Source organism: Mastigoproctus giganteus, chromosome 8 (assembly GCF_048544385.1).
Source record: "Mastigoproctus giganteus isolate SK-2022 chromosome 8, ASM4854438v1, whole genome shotgun sequence".
Taxonomy (NCBI): Eukaryota; Metazoa; Arthropoda; class Arachnida; order Uropygi; family Thelyphonidae; genus Mastigoproctus; species Mastigoproctus giganteus.
Genome location: NC_143582.1, coordinates 54658565 through 54686187, shown reverse-complemented (window position 1 = coordinate 54686187; position 27623 = coordinate 54658565). Strand labels below are relative to the sequence as shown.

At 38.4% G+C, this 27623-nt stretch overlaps 1 protein-coding gene across 1 annotated transcript in view; it reads right to left on the bottom strand.

Moving 5' to 3' along the window:
* Positions 1–27623, bottom strand: part of ABCB7 (ATP binding cassette subfamily B member 7) — a 226022-nt gene that overhangs the window by 46978 nt on the left and 151421 nt on the right. The window contains exons 8-10 of the mRNA XM_090379365.1: positions 25279–25366; positions 24721–24895; positions 12861–13018 (exon numbers count right to left, since the gene is read on the bottom strand). Of these exons, the coding sequence (XP_090235491.1) occupies positions 12861–13018; positions 24721–24895; positions 25279–25366 (421 nt within the window). The remainder of the gene's footprint in view (positions 1–12860; positions 13019–24720; positions 24896–25278; positions 25367–27623) is intronic.

Below are 27623 nucleotides of genomic sequence, written 5' to 3'. Positions count from 1 at the left end.
ATGTATACATATTATCAGGTGATACAGATGGCATCAGCAGATATAAACTGGTCTGCAATTAAGTCACAAAGATAGTGAAGAAAGTTAAGGCAGATTATGAGAAGCCGTTGGCAAAAAAGAAAAAGGAGAAGAAAAAAAAGCAGCAGCAAAGCCTTCTTTACTTATGTATGCAGCAGAAAGAAGGGTTCGAATCACACTGGTCCACTAGATATGAATGCATTAACTGTTGATGATCCTGCTCAACTGAATGGGTATTTTGCTTCTACATTCACACATGAGGAATTTTTTAGGGATGGGGATGTCATAATTAAATAAAATTCTGGTGGGGAACTGAATGATTTTGTGATAACTGAGAGGAAAGTGGAGGAGAAATTGCTGAAGCTAAATGTATAAAAGACAACTAGGCTGGATGGGATCCATCTAGTTATATCAAAGGAGGCAGGAAAATAGGTAATCAAACCTTCAGCAATGATTATGAGAGCATCTCTGGATTCATATCTCCAGTCCATAGGGACCTCCCTATGGACTGGAAATGTACAAATTCATACCCCAATTCACAAATGGAGATCAAAGGAAGACATGAATAATTATAGACCTTCTTAGCTTGACATCTGTTCTAGGGAAAATAATGGAGTAACAGGTTAAAGAGGTATGTGTGTGTGTGTGCGTGCGCACGCATGCGTTTAATGGTGCATAAGCTACACTGGCTATAGTGCACCTGGTTAAAGAGGTAATGCTGTTGTTTTGTTGGTTTAGGGATTTATTAGGCAGATCGGCAACTATAGCCATAGTGCACCAAGGAGGTAATGCAGGACCACATGGATGGGAATGCAGTTATACTGCAGTCACAGCACGGATTTGTTAAGGACAATCTTATCTGACCAATCTTATTGGATTCTGTGATACAATAACAAAGGAATTGGATGCAAAAAATAATTTTTATTTCATCATCATGAACCATTTTCAATCCACTGCAGGATGAAGGCCTCACCGGCAACTTTCCAGTTCCTTCTGTTTTGGCACTGGCCATCCATTTCCTACCCAAAAACTCACGAATTTCATCTATCTATCTCCGCCTTTGTCTTCCAGGTTTTTTTCTAGCTCCTCTTGGGTACCATTCTGTTATTTTCTTAGTCCATCTGTCATCATGTCTTCGAGCTATGTGTCCTGCCCAAGACCATTTTTTTCCCTTTAGTTTTGATAAGAATGTCCTTTACTCGAGTTTGCTGGCTAATCCATGTGTTTCTCTTCTTATCTAACAGTCTGATTCCCAATATAATTCGTTCCATTCTTCGCTGTGTAGTTCTCAGCTTCTCTTCCATTCTTTTGGTGAGTGCCCAAGTTTCACTTCCATAAGTCATGGTGGGGAGTATACATTGATTCATTATTTTATGTTTCAGACAAACTGGGATATTGCTTTTCAGTATGTGACTATATTTCCTGAATGCTATCCATCCAAAATTTATTCTTCTCTTGACTTCCAGCCATTTATCATTATTACACCTAATAACTTGTCCCAGATAAGTATACGACTCCACCTTTTCAATTACTGCTCCTTCAATCATTATTTCCCTTTCTGTGGCATACTTGTTCATCATTACTTTTGTTTTAGCCATATTCATCTTTAGCCCAAAATCCTTACTAACTGTGCATAACTGATTAAGATTTTCTTCTAATTCTTTGGGATCGTGGCTTATGACCACAATGTCATCTGCAAATCGTAAATGGTTTAGGTACTCTCCGTTCACATTGACTCCTTTCTGCGACCAGTCTAATCTTCTGAAAGCTTCTTCAGGGCAGCAGTAAACAGCTTCGGAGATATTGTGTCTCCTTGTCAAACTCCTTTCTCGATTTTAAATTTGCTACTGTCTTTGTCTAGTCTAATAAAGGAGGTAGCACTCTCATATATTTTCTTCAAAATCATAATATATGGGGTATCTATGCCTTGTCTTTCCAGTGCCCGAAATATTGCCTAATGCTGTATGGAGTCAAATGCCTTTTCATAATCCACAAATGCCAGGCATAATGGTGTTTTATATTCATTTGCTTTCTCCATTAGTTATGATATTACGTGAAGGTGATCCATAGTTGAGAATCCTGTCCTAAAGCCAGCTTGCTCTTTCGGTTGATTCTCATCAAGTATTCTTTCTAATCTGTTAGTAATGACCCTTGTGAACAACTTGTAGATGTGGGATAACAAGCTAATTGGTCTATAATTTCCAATTTCATACTTTCATTTCATACTCGTAGATTTCAGCAAAGCTTTTGATAGTGCTGCACAAAAAAGACTGCTATAAAAATTGGAGCAACTTTCCCTTAATTGGCATTAAGGGAGAGTTGCTGCTATGGATAAAGGGATGGTTCAGTGGGAGAAGACAGAGAGTGGTTATCAATGGATACTGCTCTTCTTGGACTACTGTCATTCTCCTAATACTACTAGATAAACTGCTAGACAGGATGGACAGATGTGTGTGTGGGGCGGGGGGTTTGCTAATGCTCTATAAGTTTGCTTTTTGCATCACTTGCCAATACTATACTACTACTACTAATAATAATAATAAGACAAATGCAAGACCCACGGATTGCACCATGGAAAATTAGTCAACCAAAACTACCAGCTCCAGGCTGGTAAAGAGATTGAAGCCATGACAGAGGGACAGGCCTACAAATACCTGGGGATGATGCATGTTTAGCAGTTACAGCACAAGGAAATTAAGGCTAGCCTGACCGAAAAATACCATCAGAGACTCAGAAGCCTGCTGAAAGCAAAGCTGAATGGAGGGATCACAGTTAAAGCCATAAACACCTATGCAGTCCAAGTGTTAACATACCTTCGGGGTCATAGATTGGACTAACACCGAGCTGGAGGATATCATGAGAAAAAAAACAGGACAATGATGACCAGGGGTTGCCAATACCACTTGAAGTCAACCGTGGAGAGACTGACCATAGCTCGGAAAGGAGGAGGAAAGAGCCTGATAGACTTCATCGAGCAAGAGAAGACAGTGATAGTTAACCTGAAGAATTACTTCCAGAAAAACACAGCAGCACTCCACCAGGCCATAAGGAAGATAGACAAGCAGTATACCCCACTCAACACAAATGAAGCTAGAAAATTGGGCAAAGAAGACACTTGGTAGACACTACAATGATCCCCATCAAGATCACATAGATAAAATTGCTTCCAATGCACAGCTCACGAGTGGTACGCTCTTCCCCGAGACTGAAGGATTCGTGCTCACCATCCAAGACCAGGTAATCAACACCAGAAACTATGGAAAATACATCAGTGAGCCAGGAGTGATGCAAGGTGATCACCCAAACTGAGTACACCCATAGACACAACCAGGTAGCCAGGATAATACATCAGAAGCAAGCAAGAAAATATCAGTTGATCAAAGAAGGTGTACCGTGCTACAAGTATGAACCCTAGGCAGTACTAGAGACTCCAACTCACAACCTGTACTGGGACTGCACCATAATAACGGATAAGACAATCCTGCACAACAGACTCGACATAACCCTTGTAGACAAGGAGGAAAAGGCTACCTGCCTGATTGACATAGCAGTACCCAATACTGGCAACCTGCAGAAAACCCATGAGGAAAAAATCAGGAAGTACAAAAACCTAAGACAGGAGATCAAAGAGATGTGGCATGTAAAACAAGTAACAACTATCCCGATCATCATGTCAACCACAGGTATGATGCCAAAGATCATACACAACAGTCTAGCAGCAATAGGTCTCCCAGCAAAGGAACTCCAGAAAGTCAATCCTGAACACCTGTAGGATAGTCAGAGAGTTCCTCAACCAACAGTAACACCAGACGTAACATCAACCACCCCGTGTACTTGGTAGCAATACCCATCGCGAGGTGGAACCCCCAATCAGGGAGAAAGAATAAAAGAGCAATAATTATAATAACAACCCAACTCTCAGTGGATGGATTTTTATGAAATTTTGTATTTCAGTGCTTTAGAAAGGTTTGTCAATTTCATTGAAATTGAAGCAGTAGAAATATGGCCATTACTTTTTCTTACGTATCACACAGGCTACCCCATATACTGTAGCGTTGGCATTAGATATTATGTTTGTTGGCATTTGCTGGTTGGAGGAATAGGCAATGTGGCTGATGCACAAAAACAAAATTTTCCCATTTAACCCATAAAATCCTTGCTTTTCTCTTTTTTTTTTTTTTTTGGTTGTATTGCAAGTTAGTTAATAATCCAATGCATACATTAATTAACTTGTTTATTTATTATGTACACTTTGAAGGAGACTTGGTGTGTCTCATTAAAAGAGGGCGCTGACTCTCTAGAAAATACAGCTGCGAGTTACAGGCTCCGAAAAAAACGATAAGTGTTTGCTTTTTATTTACATAATTATTATTTTATATTGTACTTAATACGTAGTCTTATAGTTCTAATTACGCTAGTTATTTTTATTTTAATTTATATAACAGTTTTTGTGGATATACGTAATACTTTATAAAACCGTTATTTCGTTCGAATATTGCAGGCATTGTTTTTGTATATAGTGGTAGGGAATTCAAATTTTTAATTGAGGTAGTTAGGTAGCTCTAACGTATAATTATAGAAACAGTAATACGCTTCACTGTTTCTATTAGATAGCGTAGTATTGACATTTAATTTAATTTAATTTATTGATCTTATTAATTTAAAATATCATGCCCCAAACTAGAGCAGCAAAGCAACAGACACAAAGTGGCAGGAGTGCTGTGACTCGGGGGGAGAACTGAGGGGGGGGGTGATTCTCCAACGCATCACAGCCTAAAAAAATGTGCAACTTGTGAAATGTTTGCCGAACTATCTGGAACGGAACATGATATTGCCATGGGGGATGTCTTTGTGTGTGCGTGATTAAGGAGTGTAAGGAAATCAGGCGACAACTCAGCATTGTTATGGGCCTATATGAGAGTTTGAAGGACAGTGTGGATGCCCTCGAAAGATCTAAATTTAGGGGCCCATCAAGCTCTCAGCTGCCCACATCAACGCCAGAGCTTGCACTTGGTCATCACTCAACACAGCGGCAACCCCCAAGGCAGATTGCGCTGGTCCCAAAAGAACTAGTAGTTGTTGGTGACTCTATTGTTCAGGGAAACGGGAAACATCCTTTGTAGAAAGGATAGGTGGAACAGGACCAGGGTATGTCTGCCAGGGGCAAAGGTTGATGACGCTGTAGAGCAGATATCCTCTTTTAGGGGCATAAAAGGTGATATCATTGTACACGTTGCAACTAATGATATTAAGAGTAGGAGACCGGCAGAATTACTTAACAAGTACAGGTAACTGATGAAAAAAAGCCTTGAATTAGGGTTGAATTTGAAAGTGTCTGCAATTCTGCCCAGACACGATAGGAGGGAGTATATGATGACGGCCTTGTTGATCAATTTGGCCCTGGAAAGATTGTGCAAGGCTCAAGGGATAAAATTTTTTTCAGCCTGGACTGTACTTGTTAACAGGAGAGACTGCTTCTACAGAGATGGGATACACTTAAATAGACAGGGTGCAAGAATATTTGCTGATGCTATCGAGGCAGTGTTAGGTGGGTCGGAAAACTGATAGCTTGGGGGGATACAAGGACTAATGGTTTACCAGTAGCCGTAGGCAGAGGTGAAGGTGATTCTTGCACAACTTCTATTAGAATATCCTGAAAGAGGCCTCTGAGGTCGGGAAAACTCATGTCTAAGAATATATAAATTCATACACCGACCATTGAATAAAATTTAAAATTTAATATGACTACAATCTTTACACAAAAAAAAAAAAAAAAAAAAAAAAAAAATTACAATAAACTATTACGGAATGCTAAAAACTGTAATAAAAAAGATCATTTACAATAAAATTTGCTAAAATATAAAACATTAAAAGCGCTAAAAATCTGAAGCTTTCGGGAGCGTCAGCTCCCTTCTTCAACAGTGATATAACTTCCTGCAACATCTCCTTAAGTAGCAGGCTCACGGTACCTCCACACGTGGTATTTCTCCACGTGGTTCAGTCGGCACATGGTCAGAACTGGAAGCGGAAATGTCTCGGGAACATGGCAACGAAAATCGTTCATCCGACCTTAATATAATTGTTTCAAAGATAGGATTAATACGTATACCTCTATCTCTGTTTATTGTATTCCTACTGGATGAACTAATCCGTAAACCCTCAAGCCATTTACGCTCCCAGTATCCATGTGCACGATCCAAAATAATAGCGTCCTCCGGGGAGATTTGATGCTGCTTCTCCCAAAAATGTTCGGCCACAGCAGACTTGTTGTATTCAGCGGTTCTTATGGCATTTAAATGTTCCCCCAGACGATCCCTGAGCCGTCGTTTTGTTTCCCCCACATAACACTCCCCACAATCCGGGCATTCTATTCTATAAACCACTCCACTACTAAGATCTTTTGGTACGCGGTCTTTGAGGTCTTTGAGCTGAGACACAGCTGTGCACAGCCCCCGCCCAGGAAGCTGTACACAGCGTGTCCCATAACCCCGTAAAATTCTTGCTAGATGTTCAGTAAGGCCCTGATAGTAGGGGATGTATGCGGTGGCTACCGGAACGAACGACTCCCTACGTTCGGACACTCCTCTACTATATCTATCCAGGATCCTCTGGGGGTATCCGCACTTTCTAAGTTCTGCCGTGTTCAACCAGGATTGTATCAGTTTATTGACTCGCCGTTCCAGCCCCACCAACGGGTTCCTCTGGATCACCTTATAAGTGTTATTATCTTGCAGAAGATCCAATGCCTTCTTATTATAATCTTCTGTATTCAGGACCACCGTTGATCTCCCTTTATCTGCTGGTAAAACAACTATTCCTTTGTCTCTTCTCAATTCCTCTAGAGCTCTCTTTTGACTAAGGCTGAGATTCAGGGGTGCCTTCCTCACCTGACTCAACACTGCAGCTGACTTCACCCGGATTTCATTAGCTAAAGGCTCAGGAAACTTATTAATGGCCCGTTCAATACCCATTGCTATCTCCGCAATGGGGGGTTTCGAAGACACCAGAGTGAACTTGGGGCCTAAACTAAGGACTGCCTCCTGTTCTTTCGTGAGCTGTCTATTACTCAAATTATGTATAAAATGGGTGCTATTATCATATCGCTGTACCACATTTTCACTCACCAACCTATTAAACTTCATAATTTGTCTTTGTCTATATGACTCTGCTACCCTAACAACTTTATACATTTTATACATAATTTGAGTAATAGACAGCTCACGAAAGAACAGGAGGCAGTCCTTAGTTTAGGCCCCAAGTTCACTCTGGTGTCTTCGAAACCCCCCATTGCGGAGATAGCAATGGGTATTGAATGGGCCATTAATAAGTTTCCTGAGCCTTTAGCTAATGAAATCCGGGTGAAGTCAGCTGCAGTGTTGAGTCAGGTGAGGAAGGCACCCCTGAATCTCAGCCTTAGTCAAAAGAGAGCTCTAGAGGAATTGAGAAGAGACAAAGGAATAGTTGTTTTACCAGCAGATAAAGGGAGATCAACGGTGGTCCTGAATACAGAAGATTATAATAAGAAGGCATTGGATCTTCTGCAAGATAATAACACTTATAAGGTGATCCAGAGGAACCCGTTGGTGGGGCTGGAACGGCGAGTCAATAAACTGATACAATCCTGGTTGAACACTGAGAAGATTTCCAAGGAGACTTACTGGTCATTACACACTACAGGTAGTCAACTCCCGCGATTCTACGGACTGCCAAAAATTCATAAGGCAGAAGTGCCCTTGAGACCTATAGTTTCATTTATTGGGAGTCCTTCCTATGCGCTATCAGGGTACTTGGCTAAATTAATTGCACCCATAGTGGGGCAGTCCGAATATGTTGTTAAAGACAGTAGAGAGTTTGTGAATTTTGTGGGGAATTTGACTATAAATGATGATGAGAGCATGATCTCTTTTGACGTTATATCTTTATTTACATGTATTCCTATTAGTCATGCAGTATATTGTGTAAAAATGGCATTGACCAGGGATGCCTCCCTTGGTAATAGATCACTTCTCGGTGTGGAAGACATTTGCACCAGGGTAGAATTATGTCTAGCTAGTACTACCATGTTGTTTCAAGGAACTATGTATAAGCAGGTTCGCGGTACTGCCATGGGTTCACCCATTAGTGCCACCGTGGCCAATCTGGCCATGGAGGAGTTGGAAAGTAGGGTTTTTAGTGGGTGTTCGTTTCCTATTAGGAATTGGAGAAGATATGTTGATGATACCTTTGCCCTGGTCCAGAAGGGGAGGGAGGATGATGCCGTTTGCTGGCTTAATAGCTTCACCCAATTTATACAATTTACCTCAGAGGTGGAAACGGGTGGTATCCTGTCATTTTTGGATGTATTGATCTCCAGGGTGGGTTTTAGACTTAAGACGTCAGTTTTTAAAAAACCCATGTGTAGAGGTCAATACACCCATTTCAATTCAGCACAAGCTGGACAATATAAGAATAGTGTTGCAAAAGCTTTATTTGACAGAGTAAGATCACACTGTACCACTTCTGAGGATAAAGAAAAAGAAATTAATCGTGTCACGGCAGAACTTAGAAAGTGCGGATACCCCCAGAGGATCCTGGATAGATATAGTAGAGGAGTGTCCGAACGTAGGGAGTCATTCGTTCCGGTAGCCACCGCATACATCCCCTACTATCAGGGCCTTACTGAACATCTAGCAAGAATTTTACGGGGTTATGGGACACGCTGTGTACAGCTTCCTGGGCGGGGGCTGTGCACAGCTGTGTCTCAGGTCAAAGACCGCGTACCAAAAGATCTTAGTAGTGGAGTGGTTTATAGAATAGAATGCCCGGATTGTGGGGAGTGTTATGTGGGGGAAACAAAACGACGGCTCAGGGATCGTCTGGGGGAACATTTAAATGCCATAAGAACCGCTGAATACAACAAGTCTGCTGTGGCCGAACATTTTTGGGAGAAGCAGCATCAAATCTCCCCGGAGGACGCTATTATTTTGGATCGTGCACATGGATACTGGGAGCGTAAATGGCTCGAGGGTTTACGGATTAGTTCATCCAGTAGGAATACAATAAACAGAGATAGAGGTATACGTATTAATCCTATCTTTGAAACAATTATATTAAGGTCGGATGAACGATTTTCTTTGCCACGTTCCCGAGACATTTCCGCTTCCAGTTCTGACCATGTGCCGATTGAACCACGTGGAGAAATACCACGTGTGGAGGTACCGTGAGCCTGCTACTTAAGGAGATGTTGCAGGAAGTTATATCACTGTGGAAGAAGGGAGCTGACGCTCCCGAAAGCTTCAGATTTTTAGCGCTTTTAATGTTTTATATTTTAGCAAATTTTATTGTAAATGATCTTTTTTATTACAGTTTTTAGCATTTCGTAATAGTTTATTGTAAATATTTTTTTTTTTTTTTTGTGTAAAGATTGTAGTCATATTAAATTTTAAATTTTATTCAATGGTCGGTGTATGAATTTATATATTCTTAGACATTCTATTAGAATAAGTAGCGACCTGGAGCGAGGGGTGTTGGGGGTTTCAGGGACGGATGGCAGTCATCGTGAAACAGGTGAGTATATGGGATGTGTTAGAGTGGCTAGGAATAGGTGCATGTATACTTGCATGCATACCAATGCTAGAAGTATAGTAAATAAATTTGATGAATTTGAAGTGTTGGTCAAGACATCAAAGGCGGATATTGTTGGGATATCAGAGACGTGGTGTCACACAGATATAAGGAATGCCGAACTGGAATTTGGGGAGTACAGTGTGTACAGAAAGGATAGACAGATAGGAAGGGAGGAGGTGTTATGCTGCTAATAAAGAAAAACATAAAATCAAAAGAAGTGCATCCAGTTGATATAGATGAACAGTGCACCGTTGAGTCAGTTTGGTGTGACATAAGCACTGCGAAAGCAAAAATTAGAGTAGGAGTGTGTTATAGGCCTAATGACTTGAATGAGTACAATGAACAATTGTACAGAGAAATAGAGTGGGCTAGTAAATCGGAATGTCTTATAATGGGGGATTTTAACTTCCCAGATATTGAATGGAACTTGTGGGTTGGGCACTCACACACTAGTCAGAATTTTGTGGATTTATTGGATGATTGTTTTCTGCAGCAGCATGTTCGAGAGGCAACCAGAGAAAGTAATACTCTTGATCTGGTTATCAGCAGTGATCATTCATGTATTAGGAATTTGCAGATAAAAGAACCACTAGGTGGCAGTGATCACAGTGTACTGATGTGGGATTTACTTAAAGATTTAATTACCATCAGGGGTAAAGGAAAGGGTTTTTGCTTCCGTAAAGGCGAGTACAGTGGTCTCTGACAGTTTTTAAATTCTGTACAGTGGGATCAACTGACGATGTTACCAACAGTAAATTCTAAGTGGGAAGCATTCAAGGAATTAATCGTGGAAGCTACTAAAAGTTTCATACCTATTAAGAAATATTGTTAAAGGTTTAGGCCTAAATTGTTGTCAAATGAACTAATGAGACTCGTAACAGAGAAGAAAAATGCATGGGATGCATATAAATTATCAAGCGACTCAGAAGCCTATGGCAGATATAAGTTAATCTATAATCAGGTCACAAAGGAGGTTCGGCAGGCGAAGGCAGATTACGAGAAATCCTTGGCAAAAGATGCTAAGAAAAACAGCAAGGATTTCTTTACTTATAAAAGGAAGGGGATGAATCTGATTGGTCCACTTGACATCGATGGTTCGACTGTTGATGATCCTGCTCAGATAGCAAACAAACTGAATGAGTATTTTGCATCTACATTCACACGTGAGGAATTATTAAGGTTTGAAAATGGCAGAAGGTTATCAAATTGTGGCAAGATACTTAATGATTTTGTAATAACTGAGAGCAAAGTGGAAGAGAAATTGTTGAAGTTAAACGTAAGAAAAGCACCTGGGGTGGATGGGATCTATCCAGTTATATTAAAGGAGGCAGCAAAGCAACTAAGCAAACCCTTAGCCATAATTATGAGAGCATCCTTGGACTCAGGGGAGGTTCCCATGGACTGGAGATGTGCAAATGTATCCCCAATTCACAAAGGGGGATCGAAGGGTGACACGAGTAATTACAGACCAGTTAGTTTAACTTCTGTTCTGGGTAAAATAATGGAGTCGCTGGTTAAAGATGCATTGCAGGATCATCTAGACAAGACTGCAGCAATAATTCAGACACAGCATGGGTTTGTTAAGGGAAAGTCTTGTCTGACAAATTTGATAGGATATTATGATGTGGTTACAAAGGAACTGGATGCAAAAATAATTTTGATATCATATATTTGGATTTCAGGAAAGCTTTTGATACTGTTGCACATGGAAGACTATTGTACAAATTGGAGCAGAATGGTATTAAGGGTAAGTTGCTACAATGGATAAAAGGATGGTGAAGTGCGAGAAGACAGAGGGTGGTAATCAATGGGTGCTGCTCTTCTTGGACTAATGTTATTAGTGGAGTCTCACAGGGTTCGGTGTTAGGTCCACTGTTGTTTTGTATATTTATCAATGATATTGATGAAGGTATATCAGGCTTAATGTCGAAGTTTGCAGATGATACAAAGGTTCGCAGGGTTGTTAATGGCAGTAATGGCAGTGTGCTACTGCAACAGGATCTAGATAATTTGGGCAGATGGGCTAAGAAGTGGCAACTGGAGTTTAACCTTGACAAATACAAAGTACTGCATATGGGTAGAAGTAACCCCAGAGAAACGTACCAACTGTGTGGTACTACACTGTGGTACTGTGTGGTATTAGCACTGGTAGAAAATGAAAAAGATCTGGGAGTAATTGTGCAAGCAGATATGAAGTTCTCTGAGCAATGCAGACAGGCTGCCAGGGCAGGTCATGGGGTTTTGACAATGATATATAGGAATTTTGCTATCAGGGAAAAGGAGGTGATTATCCCTCTGTATAAGGCAATGGTCAGGCCACGCCTTGAGTACTGCGTACAGGTCTGGAGGTCTCATTTTAGGAAGGATGTAGATTTACTTGAGCGTGTACAGAGAAGGGCAACAAGATTGGTGAGGGGAATGAAGGGATCCTCTTACCAAGAGAGGCTTAAGTTCTGCAAATTGCAGTGGCTGGAGACTAGGCACCTGCGCGGTGATCTGATTGAGGTATATAAGGCCTTGAATGGGTTGAGCACGCTGAATTCTGATGGGATCCTTCCACTTGTTCAGATTACGAACCTAAGGGGGCATAAATTCAAATTAAGAAAAGACAGATGTAGAATAGATGTGCGGAAATTTGCCTTTAGCCAGCGGGTGGTTAATTGCTGGAACAAACTTCCATCTGTCATTGTGGAAGTTGATAGGTTGAATAAATTTAAGGAGGAACTGGACAGGCATTTGGAGGGAATGGTGTGATTTTTTTTGGCTGATGCTGCATAAGCTCATACATTTGCTTTCGTGCATCACATGCCACTACTACTACTACTAATATGAAAAATAAGTATACCACTCTGTATGTATACTTATTTGATTGGATGAGCATAAGAGTATTTTGATGAACCACTATATGCATATTAATACAACCAGATGTTTTGGAACTCTGCAGTTGCTTATCTTTGGTTAAAACGTAATACTTCAAAAGTACAAAAAATTAAAGTTTTAGTTTAAAGATTAAGGATCCAAAAAATTAAGGAGCCACAGTGCTCCAAAAATGCCTAGTTATATTAATATGTATACATATAGTAATTCAAATGCCAAATTATGTTCAACCAATGCACAGTAATGTACTTATTTCTCATAATAACATGTTTATATTAGCTGATAATATAGAGGTAATAGAGAAGAATGAGGTTACATGATTTCACTGCTATTAATAATTCTTTATCATGAAAACTAACCTTTATGGTTGATTCTAGAGACATCAAGCTGAACATTGTTTGCATGTCAATAAGAGACTGTCTAACTTCTCTGTACACTGATCCCAAAAAATTTAAAGGTAATGAAAGTTGGAATAGCAGTCCATTTACCATCACAAGGTCACCTACTGTCATTGTTCCTGATATTAAAAAAAAAAAAAAAAAAAAAGTTATAAAATTATAAAATAAAACTTAGCAGAACATTAGTAAGCACCATTATTTGTATTACTGTTTGTAAAATATACCAAAACAGCACTCCAAGAGAAGACAGCATGCATTTAAAAACATATTATAAACTGTGAGTATTCTTTTTAGGCACACTAGAATATATATATGCATAATACACCTATAGTCTTCACCATGTACATCCATCTTTCTGTCCATATGTCTGTCTGCACTTAACAACAACTCCTAGTGGATGAATTTTCACGAAATTTTATATTTTGGCCTTTTAAAAATATTTGTTGAGCCATTATAAATTTCATTAAAATAAAACCATTGGAAATCTGGCAATTATTATTTTGTTTCTTTCTGTCCTTAAGTAACAGTCCACCCAGTCCATCTTGGTAGATTTATTTAATCACAGTCACTTCTTCAACAGCTTTGTTGACTTTGTTAAAGCCACCTTTGGGCAACAAAATGTTCACTAGATAGGACGACCTACCACCTCATGTTGGGGGGTGGAGATGCCGTCCCCACTGCGAGGCCAAATGGTCATTCTATCAAAAGTCTTTTGACATTTGGAGGATATTGCTTTAACTGTTATTACTAACCAAATAACAGGTTCAGTGCAAGATAAATGCTGAGAACTAGATGCATATGGGTGGTAGCCCAGGTGGCATCTAGGATAAAGGTTCCTTCAAATGACAAAATGTCCTTAAGTCAGCAGTTCCCGAACTGTGTGCTGCGGGATATTTTAAATTTTCGAGGGAAACAGTGATACTTGACATCTGTCAGACACTGCACGAACCATTAGCTAGAGGTAGTTCACAGTTTCAACATTATCACAGTTTCGACATAACTTATCAAGCTCTGTGGACTTAACTACTTAATAAACGGAACTGTTATGTATTTCTTTTGGCCTAGGAGCACATTGAAAAAGTTACTAAGACACTGAGGGCACCGTGAACCAAGAAAGTTTGGGAACCTCTGCCTTAAGTAATAACTAGATTTCCAGTGGATGACTTTTATGAAATTTTATATTTATACCTTTAAGACATGTTTCATGAAAATTGGGCGCCTCCGTAGCCAGGTGGGAAGGAGCAGCAGTGCGTAGCACACGCTTCTTGATTAGACCGAGGTTCGAACCCGTCACCACCAAATACGGAGGATGCGGAAAGGTCAGGGATGACCACCGCATATCCCCGGAGCAATATGGCCGTAGTTGCTAATGCTCCTAAAAAAAAACCAAATAATAATAACATGAAAATTGGACAAAACAAATAATTATTATTTCCTTATCTGTCAGCAGGCAGAAATCAAGATTATATGTCCTTATTTTCATGAAATTTTATACTTCACCCTGTTAGAATGTTTTGCCATTCTTCCTAAATTTCATTAAAATCGGAATAATAGAAATCCAGCAATTATTTATTTTTTTTTATACACATCATAATGGCTATAAATATAGAGTATATCGTAGCTGAAGCACTGGATATTATCTTTGTTGCCATGCAATGGTTAGAAAAATTAATGGGCAATGTGGGGATTAGTATTAGTAGTGGCAATTGATGCAAGCAAGCTTACACAGCATTACCAGGGGGGGGGGGGTCCCATTTCATCTATCCATCCCTCCAATAGTTTGTCTAGTTCTTCCATGAATTTATTCAAACTATCCACTTCCACAACAACAGATGGAAGTTTGTTCCAAATCAACCACCCACTGACTACAGACAAACTTCCACACATCTATTCTACAACTGTCCTCCTCCTTCAATTTGAATTTATATTCCCTCATGTGCAGTATAATCTGAGCATGAAGAAAAATCCCATCAGTACTGAGTTTGCTCAAGCCATTCAAAGCCTTAATCAGATCACTTCACATGTGCCTAGTTTCAGCTGCTGCAATTTGCAGAACTGAAGGCTTTTTTTGTAAGAGCACCTCTTTGTTCCCCTCACCAGTCTTGTTGCTCTTCTCTGTACCCTTCCAGCAGGTCTACATCCTTCCTAAAATGAAGCCCCCAGACCTGCATTTATATTCAAGATATGGCCTGACCATTCCTTATACAATGGGATAATCACTTACTTATCACTGCTAGCAAAATTCCTATATGAAGAAAACCCCATGGGCTGTACTGGCAGCCTTTCTGCACTGCTCAGAGAACTTCATATCTGCCTGCACAATTACCTCAAGTACTTTTCATTTTCCAGTACCCTGAGTGTAGTACCACACAGTTAGTTTGTTAATCTGAGATTACTGCTACTCATATACAGAACCTTGCATTTGTCAATTGCCAAACTTCAATTGCCAAAACTTCAATTGCCATTTCTCAAGCCCATCAGCCTAGTTTTTCTAGATCTTTCTGCAGCATACCTTCATTACTGTCATTAACCACCCTGCCAAGTTCTCAGTTCTCTGAGCAGTGCAGACGGGCTGCAAGAGTAGCTCATGGTGTATTATCAATGATATATAGGAATTTTTCTAGCAGGGATAAGGAGGTGATTATTCCCTTGTATAGGGCAATGGTCAGGCCACACCTAGAGTACTGTATACAGGTCTGGAGGACTCATTTCAAGAAGGATGTAGAGCTGCTGGAACGAGTACAGAGAAGAGCAACAAGATTAGTGAATGGAACAAAGGGGTGCTCTTACGAAGAAAGGCTTAAGTTTTGCAAATTACAGTGTCTGGAGACTAGGCACCAGCGAGGTGATCTGATAGAGGTGTATAAAGCATTGAATGGTTTGAGCATGCTCAATGCTGATGGGATTCTTCCTCTCGCCAGAATAATCACCTGAGAGGGCATAAATTCAAATTGAGAAAAGACAGATGTAGGATAGACGTGCGGAAATTTGCCTTTAGCCAGCGGGTGGTTGGTTGGTGGAACAGACTTCCATCCCTTGTCGTGGAAGTTGATAGCCTAAAAACAGAGGGGTGAAGTGAAAGTGGTTTTTTTTTTTTTTTTTTTTTTGGCTGATGCTGCATAAGCTTGCTTTCTTGCATCAAATGCCTCTACTAATGCTAATGCCAAACTCTGTATCATCTGCAAACACAAACATTAAGTCTGATCTTCATCAATACCATTAATAAATATAGAAAACAATAATGGGCCCAGCACCAAACCTTGTGGAACGTCACTAATAACATCAGTCCATGAAGAGTAGTGTCCATTGATAACTACCATCTTCTTCAACTCAACCATCCCTTTATCCATAGTAATAACTTACCTTAATGCCATACTGCTCCAATTTGTATAGAAGTCTTTTATGTGCAACAGTATCAAAAGCTTTCTGGAAATCCAAGCATATGATATCAAAATAATTTTTTGCATCCAGTTCTATTGTCACTGGATCATAGTATCCAATCAAATTGGTCAGACAAGATCTCCCCTTAACAAACTCATGTGGTAACTGAAGTATAACTGCACTCCAGTCTAGATGGTCCTTCTAGACTGGAGTGCAGTTATACTTCTTTAACAGTGACTCCATTATTTTCCCTGCAACCAGAGGTGGACTGGCCATAGGACTTACCAGGGAAATCCTGGCAGGCTGAAGGCCAGAAGCTGATGGAGGCCAGTGTGATTTTGGCCAATAACAATATTATCCATAAACACTAGTATGAGGCCGCTACAAGTTTTCCCTGGTAAGTTTTCCCTACAAGTTTTCCCTGGATTCTCGATCCAGTCTGCCTCTGCCTGCAACAAAAGTTAAGCTAACGAGTCTGCAATTACTCAAGTCACCCTTTGATTCCCCTTTGTGAATTGTGGATACTATTATTATTATTACTAGCTATAGGGTGCAAGGAAGCCTGAAGCTTATGCTGCACCAGCCAAAAAAAAAAAAAAAAAAATTCTCCAGTTACCCTGAGAGAGAGAGAGAGAGAGAAAAGTAAAAGGGAATCACCAAGAAAGAGAAGAATGGTGATATCCATTTGCTTATCTCCAGTCTAAGGTTCCTGTGGACTGGAGATGCACTCAAAATATCTGAATCCAAAGATGCACTTATAATATGGGTAAAAGTTTGATTACCACTTTTGTTGCATCTCTTAATATAATATAATATCCCATCAACCTCACGTGCTTTTCTATAGGACTGCACTTCCCTATAGAATTCCTCGTGCATGAATATACATGCAAAATATCTATTCAGTATCTCAGCAAACCGAGCAGGATCATCAAAAGTTAAACCATCGATATCAAGTGGGCCAATACAATTCATCCCCTTTCTTCTAGTGTTTACATAAGTAAAGAATTCTTTGCTGTTTTTCTTTGCATCTAAAGATTTCTCATAATGTGCCTTTGCTTGCCTAATCTCCTTTGTGACTAGATTGCAGGCTAGTTTATATCTACGATAGGCTTCTATATCACTTGATAATTTATATGCATCCCAAGCATTTTTCTTCTCTGCCCATGTTTCAATAGTTCATCTGACACCCATTTAGGTCTAAGACGGTGTTTCCCAACCTTTTTTTTACCATGCCCCACCTAAGTCTTTCTAAAATTCTGATGCCCCCTATGTAACGTTGGGAAACACCGATATACATATTTTTTATATTCAAAAATTGAATTATTGCCTAAATGAAGCCTAATTACAACTTGTTCAGGACACGAGACTTAGGTTTTAGGAAGAAATCATTAGGAAATTATTAAGAAAAAAATAGTAAGTAAATTTTCAAAACATATAATAGACATTGTGATATCCAGTCGATTTCTTTTCTTTAGTAACAAATCATTTATGGCACTAAATCCACATTCAGCTAAATATGAAGATGGAAACGGTAACAATAGCTCTCTTGCAAAGTTGGTTGAATTTGGGTATTTAATTTCTGTTTCATCACAAAGTCATGCCATCGCTTCTTTTATATTGAATAAAGTTTTAACTGACTCATCATTTTGCATTTCTGAGAATTCTTCTTGGTACTGTATTGATACATCAGACAAATCCACTAACATTAGTTGCATCATCCAGGTTGGAAAATCAATTTGTTTTAAATCAAGAAACCTTTCTTTTAAATCATCGGACAGAATTTTCAGATGATCAACAATAACAAAATACAGCGGTATCAGTCACTTCACATTTTTGCAGACAACGAAATTGTTCAAACTTTTTTTAAAAATATATTTTTGACATAATTTAATAAATGTAATGAAACCAAATGTCTTCGCTTTTGCATCGACGAGAGTTTTATTTGTTCCTTGAAGTTGTTTATTTAATATATTTAGTTTTTCAAAGATATCGGCTAAATAACTCACAAATGCTTTACCATCGACTGTTAACAGATGCTTCATTTTAGGTTTGTCACTTAAAAAGTCACTAATAGTATCAAATAGTTCCATAAATCTTTTCAAGCAGTTCCCTTTCAAGAGCCACCTTACTTCAGTGTGAAGTAAAAATCTCACATGGTCTTCATTTTGTTCTTCACAAAAAAGCTTGAAGAGACACAAGTTTTCCCTATGAATAACACAATGCACAAGAAGCATTTCTGGATTCTCATCTTTCATCAATTTTAAGCAGCCATTTTTCTTGCCCATCATATTAGGAGCACCATCTGCAGCGCAAGATGTTATATTTTTCATTGATATATTATTGTCGTCTAAGTAATTTTTTAGCTTATTATATATATCTTTGGAGGTAGTGGTGCTCTCTAATGATTTACAGAATAACATTTCTTCAGCAAAATTACTTTTATCAATATATCTTACATAAGTTATCAGTACGGCTTCACTGTCTCTCAAAGTTGAGTCATCCATTTGCACTGAGAATTTTCTTGTTTTCAGCTTTCCAACAAGTTGTATTTCAATATCTTCACTCATTTCATCTATTCTTCTGCTAACAGTATTGTTATTGAGTGGCATAGCTTTCACGTCTTTGTCATCTTTTTCCAGAACTGTTTTAAGAAATGCTGATATTGATGGTTTGATTAAATTTTCTCCTATAGTATGATTTTTCCCAGATTTCAATGAGTAAAGAAATTTCATAACTAGCCTCAAGAGTACGATTGACAGTTGCAGTATGAGCAATAAACAGAGACTTTACCAACAATTCTTCTTTTGTACAAGTTAAGTCATAGTAGGCGGTTGTTTTAAACTCTAGACGCAATTTTTGAATTGCCCCCCTGAACAATCAGATTTCCCCCATGTGGGGCGTGGGACCCACGTTGGGAAACACCGGTCTAAGACTTAATCAGTAGTTCTTAGCTGGTATGAAAATCTTAGTAGCTTCTATGATTATTTCCCTGAATGCTTTCCATTTAAAAATTGTTGTTAGTCCCACTATACAGAATTTGGAAACTATCTGAGACCACTGTACTCCCCTTTACAAAAGCAAAAACCCTTTCTCTTTACCCTTGCTGGTAGTTACATCTTCCCATCAGCACTGTGATCACTTTGCACCTGGTGGTTCTTTTATCTGCTGAGTTTTAATGCACAAAAAAATCACTTCTTGTAATGAGATCAAGAATATTGCGCTCGCTCACTCTGTGTGTGTGTGTGTGTGTGTGTGTGTGTGTGTGTGTGTGTGTGTGTGTGTGTGTGTGTGTTTCTATAATATGCTGGTGTGGAAAACAGTCATCCAAAAATACACAGACATCTTGCTAGTGTGAGTGGCCAACCACAAGTTCCAGTCAATATATCTGGAAAGTTAAAATTTCCCATTATAAGACATTCTGATTTACTGGGCCTCTTTGTCTGCATAGTTGTTCTTTATACTCAACACAGTCATTAGGCCTATAATACACCCATTCTCTGATTTTGTTTTCCCGGTGCTTACGCCACACCAAACTGACTCAATATTGCACTGGCCACCCATGTCAATTGGAAGCACTACATTAGATTTTATGTGCTTCTTAACTAAGGGCATAACCCCTTCTCGCCTCCTTTCCTGTTTGTATAAATTGTACTCTCCATATTTAAATTGTGCATTCCGTATAACTGAGTGACACCATCTCTCTGATATTCCCATAATGTCTGCATTTGACTTGACCAGCACTTCAAATTCATAACATTTATCTATTATGCTCCTAGAATTAGTGTACATGAAAATATATATACCTGTTCTTACTCTTAGTTACCCTAACACAGAACATTTATTTGCACATTCCATGAGAATCCCCAGCAGGTCTTGAAACCCAGAACTTGCTTTCTTGGCTGCTGCTTGTTCGAATAGAAACAGTAAAGAATTACTTTCCCTGCTGTCTGTGCATCTCCACAGGCTAGCAGTTTTCTGACCTACTTAACACTGCCTCGATACCATCAGCTAATATTCTTGCACCCTTTCTATTTAAATTTATCCAATCCTTGCAGAAGCAGTGTTTCCTGTTATCAAGCACAAAGCTGAAAAAAATTCTACCCCACGAGCCTTGCACAATCTCTCCAGTGCAAAATTGATTGACAAGGCTCTCATCATGTATTCCCTCCTATCGTGTCTGGGCAGAATTGCAGTGCAGACACTATATATTACAATATGTAATATACATAGAATATGTATTATACTATCAAGTTTGTTGTTATTTTTTTTTATTATTTAAAATTTAATGCAAGTAATTTACCTAGTCAAACTAATTTAATGCTAACTTTCAACTTTTTCTCAACATTGCCCTGTACTTGTGTAAATACTCAGATCTCCTAATCTTTTTTTTTTTTCGTCTATTAATGCCAATCTATGCAATTTAAATTTTCCAGATACCTATTTACCAAGATTAAAACACTAGAATTCTGTTACCAAGCAACTCAGTGAAGCAAAATTTTCTTGGTTTGCATATAAAATTTTTTTTTTTTCTTTTTCTTTTTTTAAATATATATAAATCATTAATTATTATTAACTATTTGCTAATGCACCAGAAATTCAATGAACTCATGCTGAGTTCATTGAATTTCTGGTGCATTAGCAGATAGTTCATTGATTAGCTGATTGTTTTCTAACTGTTATTCGTGCGGGGTTTATTGTTACGGATGAAGAAAATAATTATGATGTTATGAATGAAGAAAATAATTTTACTGTAGAATAAGAGATTCCCAACTGTTTTTCAAACAGAGTCATCTGCTAAAAACAAAATTTCTTCTACCACTAATTTTTCATTTTGCAACATTCTTCAACAACATATGAAGTAAAATACATGAACTGTTGCTAAGGAAATTATTTTTAGTTATAAGCAAAAATAACAGTGGAACGAGCAATGAAAATGGCAATGGCTGCATTTCACAATCATTTTCAAAAATCACTTTCTACCTAGAGACATGGTGGTAAAATGTCATGAATTCGTTTCATTATAAACAAGATATTTTGAATTAAGTATTAAATCTGCCACACATAAATTAATACTGAATTGTGAAACAACTGGTTCTTTCACAATTTATTTTTCAGAATTACAAAATCCAGTGTTTCCATTTAGAACTTTATTTCAAGCATGGCAAGTTCACATAATGAACTTGTGTGAAGAATTTTAAAGTTAAAATTTGTCAAACTATAAAAGTTAAAATTCTAGAAATTTAAGTTGAAAACTGAGAATTAAGGATTGCATTAAACAAACATTTTTACATATCTACAGGGAATGCAATTGTTTTTAAATAAAATGTGATTAATTAATTTTCTATAATTCATGTGCAATCAAATATCTATTATCAAGTGAAGGCTTGATAATAGATATTTATCAACTGGATTTTTTCAGATCAAATCTGGACAAGGTTATCAAAGGGCAAGCAGAGAATTTCCACCGGGACATACATTCAATGGGGAAGAGGTACAAAGGGAGGTACCTCTTCCCCATTGACTGGGCAAAGCTATGGTGGGCAACTCTGTCTGGTTCTTAGTTTGGGACAAACACAATGACAACAAAAGACAGATGTTCAAATGTACATTTTTAAGGAAATGTTTTTTTTGATTAACCTGAGGAGGGATTTCTACTTTTAATTATTATTATTTTTTTTATCTTATTGTTTACTTATAGCAAAGTTTAATACCGTTGTTGTTGTTATCTGGTGTTTAGGAGCATTACCAACTAAGGCTATATTGCTCCGGGTATATGCGGTGGTCATTCCCTGACCTTTCTGCATCCTCCGTATTTGGTGGTCACGGGCTCAAACCCCAGTCTAATCAAGAAGCATGTGCTATGCACTGCTGCTCCTGCTCACCTGGCTGCAGAGGTGCCATTTTAATACTGTATTCCATACATAACTAGAACATTGCTGCTGCACATTTGCTCTTCTTTCATTACTGAGTAAACCACTGATGCTATGCAAAAACTAAGATCATATTTGGAACCACCATACCCAAATTCATAAAGAAATACCAAGAGATGCAGATAAACAGAACCTATTTAAAAATCTGTTACATAGTTTTATTATTATATTTAGCTACAGCAAAAACTAGTTTAAAAGAAAACAATTTGAAACAAACTGCTTCTTAATGTTTGAAACTATATCAATCAAGAGTGATTGATATTAAGCTAGTCAGATTCATTAAACACACTTTGAGGCAGCACAATAAGATTATTTAAAAAAAAATAATAATAAATATATATATATATATATATATATATATATACAGGGTGTCTCAAATATATTGGTACAAACGTTTAGGGGAGGTAGGTCACATCAAAAGGAATGTGAATCGCATAGGATCCCATAACCGGAAACATCACAAGTCAGTACACGGCGCTGTTCATCAGTTCGCGAGAGGGAAAATGTCTGGTTTACTCATTCACGCAGTAGTCGCCGCATGAAGAGCACGCATCGATATACGAACTGTGAGCTGGCAGACATGCACCTAGTGTATGGATTAGCAGAGGGCAATGGACGAGCCGCTCAACGAATTTATGGAGGACACTTCTCAGACAGACATGTACCGGACCACCGTTTGTTTGCAAAAAATTTGTGCAATTATGGGTCATTTAGAGGTAACAGGAGTAGTGCGGGCAGACCACGTTCGACATGAACTCCCGCCATGGAAGAAAGTGTGTTGAATGCCGTCTAGAATAATCCTACTACCAGCATACATGCCACTGCCTCTGCCTTAGGAGTGTCTTGTTGCAGTGTACATGTCTGCCATGACGATTCCTTACACACCTTTCATCTCCAAAGGTTTCAGTTACTGCTCCCCCAAGATCATCCTGCACGTGTGGCTTTTGCGCAGTGGTTTCTCCAAGAAAGTGTTCAAGACTTGAATTTTCCAGCCTATGTTTTGTTCACGGATGAGGCTTATTTCACTCGGGAAGGCTTATTCCATCAGCACAATGCTCATGTGTGGGCTCACGACAACCCACACGGTGTGTGCGCCCCCCCCATGCGGCAAAACATCGCTTTGCAATAAATGTGTGGGCAGGTATGGTCAGTGACTGCTTAGTCGGCCCATACCTGTTACCATCCTGCATGAACTCTGCTAAATATCGGATCTTTTTTGAACAAGTTCTACCAGGGTTACTTGATGATGTTCCAGCAAACGTGAGATGCAACATTTGGTTTCAACATGATGGGGTGCCTGCCCATTATGGAAGGTGTGTTCGTGACCATTTGAACAGGCGTTTTAGGCATCGATGGATTGGCCGTGGTGGACCTGTTGCCTGGCCCCCACACTCACCTGATTTATCGAGTCTTGATTTCTTTCTGTGGGTGGCCCTTCAAATCTATCATGTATGAATTGCCTGTGGAGACAGAAATGGATCTCGTGGCGAGACTTGTCTGCGCTGCTGCTACTGTCAAAGAAACTCCAGGTGTGTTTGACCATGTCTGCCAATCCATGCTGCATCGGTGTCATGCATGCATCACGTCTCATGGTGGGACCTTCAAGCATCTGTTGTAACATCATGAAATGCATCCATCTCGTACTCCATTGTTAATATTACGTCAAATAAATGTTTGCCACTAATTACTATCTTGTGTCATTTCTGCTTCTTGTGCCTCTGCTACTACTACTTTCCTGTGACGTTTCCGGTTATGGGTTCCTATGCGATTCACATTCCTTTAGATGTTACCTACCTTCCCTAAACATTTGTACCAATATTTTTGAGACACCCTGTGTGTGTGTGTGTGTGTGTGTGTGTGTGTGTGTGTGTGTGTGTGTGTGTGTGTGTGTGTGTGTGTGTGTGTGTGTGTGTGTGTGTGTATCATTGTATGTAATTTATTTTGGCATTTAAACCTCATTTAAATAATGATCTTCAGATTCCAAGTTTTAGTCTAAATCAGAGCAAAATATCTCATTACTTTAATAGGAATATCAGTATGAAAAATTCTCATACTTTAGTAATGGTTTATATTAAAAATAAGTGAGAAATGCATACCAATCAGTACATAGCATTTAATAAATATAGTGGTGCATGTTTTTAAGAAACTTAGGAAACTATTTTTATTCATTAAATAGGAACTGTCAGATGAGAAATGCAGCTTATAAATTGTATTTTATCAGGATAAATAACAGTTCAATTTCTTTGTGTTTATTAAAAAAGTGTAATTTCAATCCAGTATTGCGTGCGTGCGTGCGTGCATGCACGTGTGTGTGTGTGTGTGTGTGTGTGTGTGTGTGTGTGTGTGTGTGTGTGTGTGTGTGTGTGTGTGTGTGTGTGTGTGTGTGTGTGTGTGCGCGCGCGCACGCGCACAATTCCAGCAGCTGTCTTACTGACAAACATTCAATTATATAGCAAGCATAATATATTATGGAGGAATGGAGAAATATGGATGAAGACAAAGTAGCTCACCTGATATAATACCTTGGCTTGCCAATATCATAATAGCTGCTAAGGAAACACTAAACACAGCATTCTGTCCAAAGTTCAACAATGCTAAACTGGTGGTAGTTTTCAGCGAAGCTGTTTCATATTTGGCCAAAACATTATCATATCTGTTAGCTTCATATTCCTCATTATTGAAATACTGAAACCAATGCATAACAAATTTTTAAAGTAATTCACTAAGAAACATTATGTTAATATAACTTAATATTAAAAGAGGAGTCAAAACTCTAAATGGATGAACTAAAAAACAAATTTTATCTACAATAGAAAATTAAATTCCAACCAAAATTTTTAAAATCTAAACACAAAAATACTTCAGAAATTTCCATCCTATAGTTCATCTGCTGTTGGCAACTGAAGTTTTTTTTTTTTTTTTTTTTTTAATTATTATCCACACAAAGTTAGTGTCCATGCCTTTTTCTATTAAAATAATAATAGCAATTAAATTATATACTGAAACACGACTTCCTGGGGGGTTTTTTTTTTCTTTTTTGTATAATCAAGGACAGGTTATCTCAATACCTTTACGGTTTCATAGTTAATTAAAGAATCCACTGCTTGGTTCCCTGCTTCATTTTCAGCTCTGTTCATGTCTACTCGAAATTTTGTCCTAAAATAAAAATAAAGTTGCATCAATAAACTTTTAATATAAATACATGGTAATATGAAATTACAAATACCTTCTCCATTGGTGAAGCGTTACTTATTCAAGGTAGTGCAATACCATGACAAATCATTGTGAAGGTATCTACAATATGAGATATAATTAAAATGATGCCAATTCATCTACCATGGTAGATGATGTTTTATATATAGTTTACTATGTATAAAAAGGATGCAATTGCACTAACCCATATTTTAGTACACTCCTTTGCAGTCTAAATCTGTAGCCAAAAATATCTTTTACAAATACCTTTATGAGAAGCATTCCTTATAAAAAAGCATGCCAGCTGGGGGGGGGGGCGGGTCTCATAGAACAAGCAAATACATGGGTTGTGTTAGGATTACTAAAGGGGGGGGGGCGGGTCTCATAGAACAAGCAAATACATGGGTTGTGTTAGGATTACTAAAGGTATAAACAAGTGGAATGTACACTTGCATATACAGTTGTACCTTGGATTGCGAGTAACTTGGTCTATGAGTGTTTTGCAAGACGAGCAAAAATTTTTAATAAATTTTAACTTGATAAACGAGCGAGGTCTTGCAATACGAGTACAGTCAGTCCTCGTATAACACGTGTTCACACTACATGAATTCGATCATACACGATTTATAAATACGCGAACGATAGCTTATATAACACGAACCGAATTCGCTTGTGCACGATTTGCCTTTGTGTTTACAAGAAATGGCAGTCGAAAGCAGAATCACTCCAACCGAATGCAACACGATAGGAATGAAGAGAAGATTCTGAAAATGTATTTTTTTTTTTATATCAGTGAAGGGGAAACACATTTCACCATAATAACGTAAAAACCAACACAATTTCAGCTATCAGTATAATTGCAAATGCAATTAGATCGACTTTACTACCAGTTTAACAGATTCCACTAGCAGGAACATAACTGGAAATTGTTTTTATTGTTTTATGGTAGTAACCCATAGAAATGTGCTTTAGTAAAATGTGAGGTGTTAATAGTGTATCTCTGCCTTTATGGTGTTGTTTATTCAATTGCTACACGCGCACAGCTTTGTTTATGTGTATCAAGCGTGCCTCCTCATTTTGTAATAGTCCGAGCGATGAATCTGTTTAACGACAATGCAATGTCATATTTCCGTGAAATCCTAAAGAGGAGGCAAGTGTCATTGGAGAGGTTCCTTGTTAAAGTCGCACAAAAAGAAAGAGTCAACAGATAGCAGTGATTCCGTTAGTGACAGTGAAAGTCGTCCTACCATAAATTCGATTGCTTTATGTATATTAAATTTAAATATTAAAAATATGAAAGGTATGTATGTATTTTGTATTAATCATTTTTTACAGTATATGAATATTTTTGAGTTTTGGAACAAATCATCTGGGTTTCCATGATTTCTTATGGGAAAATTCGCTTTTATATACGAGTGCTTTGGATTACGAGCACGTTTCCGGAACGAATTATGCTCGCACACCAAGGTACCACTGTACACTTATGCAACAGTAAAGTATTTTCTCAATGAACTTCTTAACTAAGAACATAGAACCTTAGCTTCTAGGCGCTTAATTAAGAAGCATATAGAATTCAAGGCGGTTCACCCAGATACAAGTAGAGTGCAATGTTGAATCACTTTGATGTGACATAAGCAGTACGAAAACCAAAAATCAGAGGACAAGTGTATTATAGGCCTAATGACTATGATGAAAATAAAGAACAACTATACATACAAATAAAGAGAGCCAGTATATCAAAACGTCTTATAATGGGAGATTTGTAAACCCCTGGCACCACCATGCCGTGACGGGACTAATTGTATGTCTATCATTGCTGCAATTAAAGATTCTATTCTATTTTAACTTTACAGGTATTGATGGGAAGTTGTGGGTTGGTTCCTCACACAATAGCAAGACTTTTGTGGATTTACTGGATGAATGTTTCTACACCAACATGTTGGAGGCAATGAGAAAAAGCAGTACTCTTGATCCTATTATCAGCAGTAACCCTCCATACATTAAGAATCTGCAAATAAAAGATACACTACGTGATAGTGATCATAGTGTACTGGTGGGATATTTCCTTAAAGATGTAACTACTGGCAAGAGCAAAGGAAGGGGCTTTTGCTTTCTCAGTCTGTCTCAATCTATCTCCGTCAATTCTCAGTCTATCTCGAGATCATAGTGTACTGATGGGAGATTTCCTTAAAGATGAAACTACTGGAAAGAGCAAAGGAAG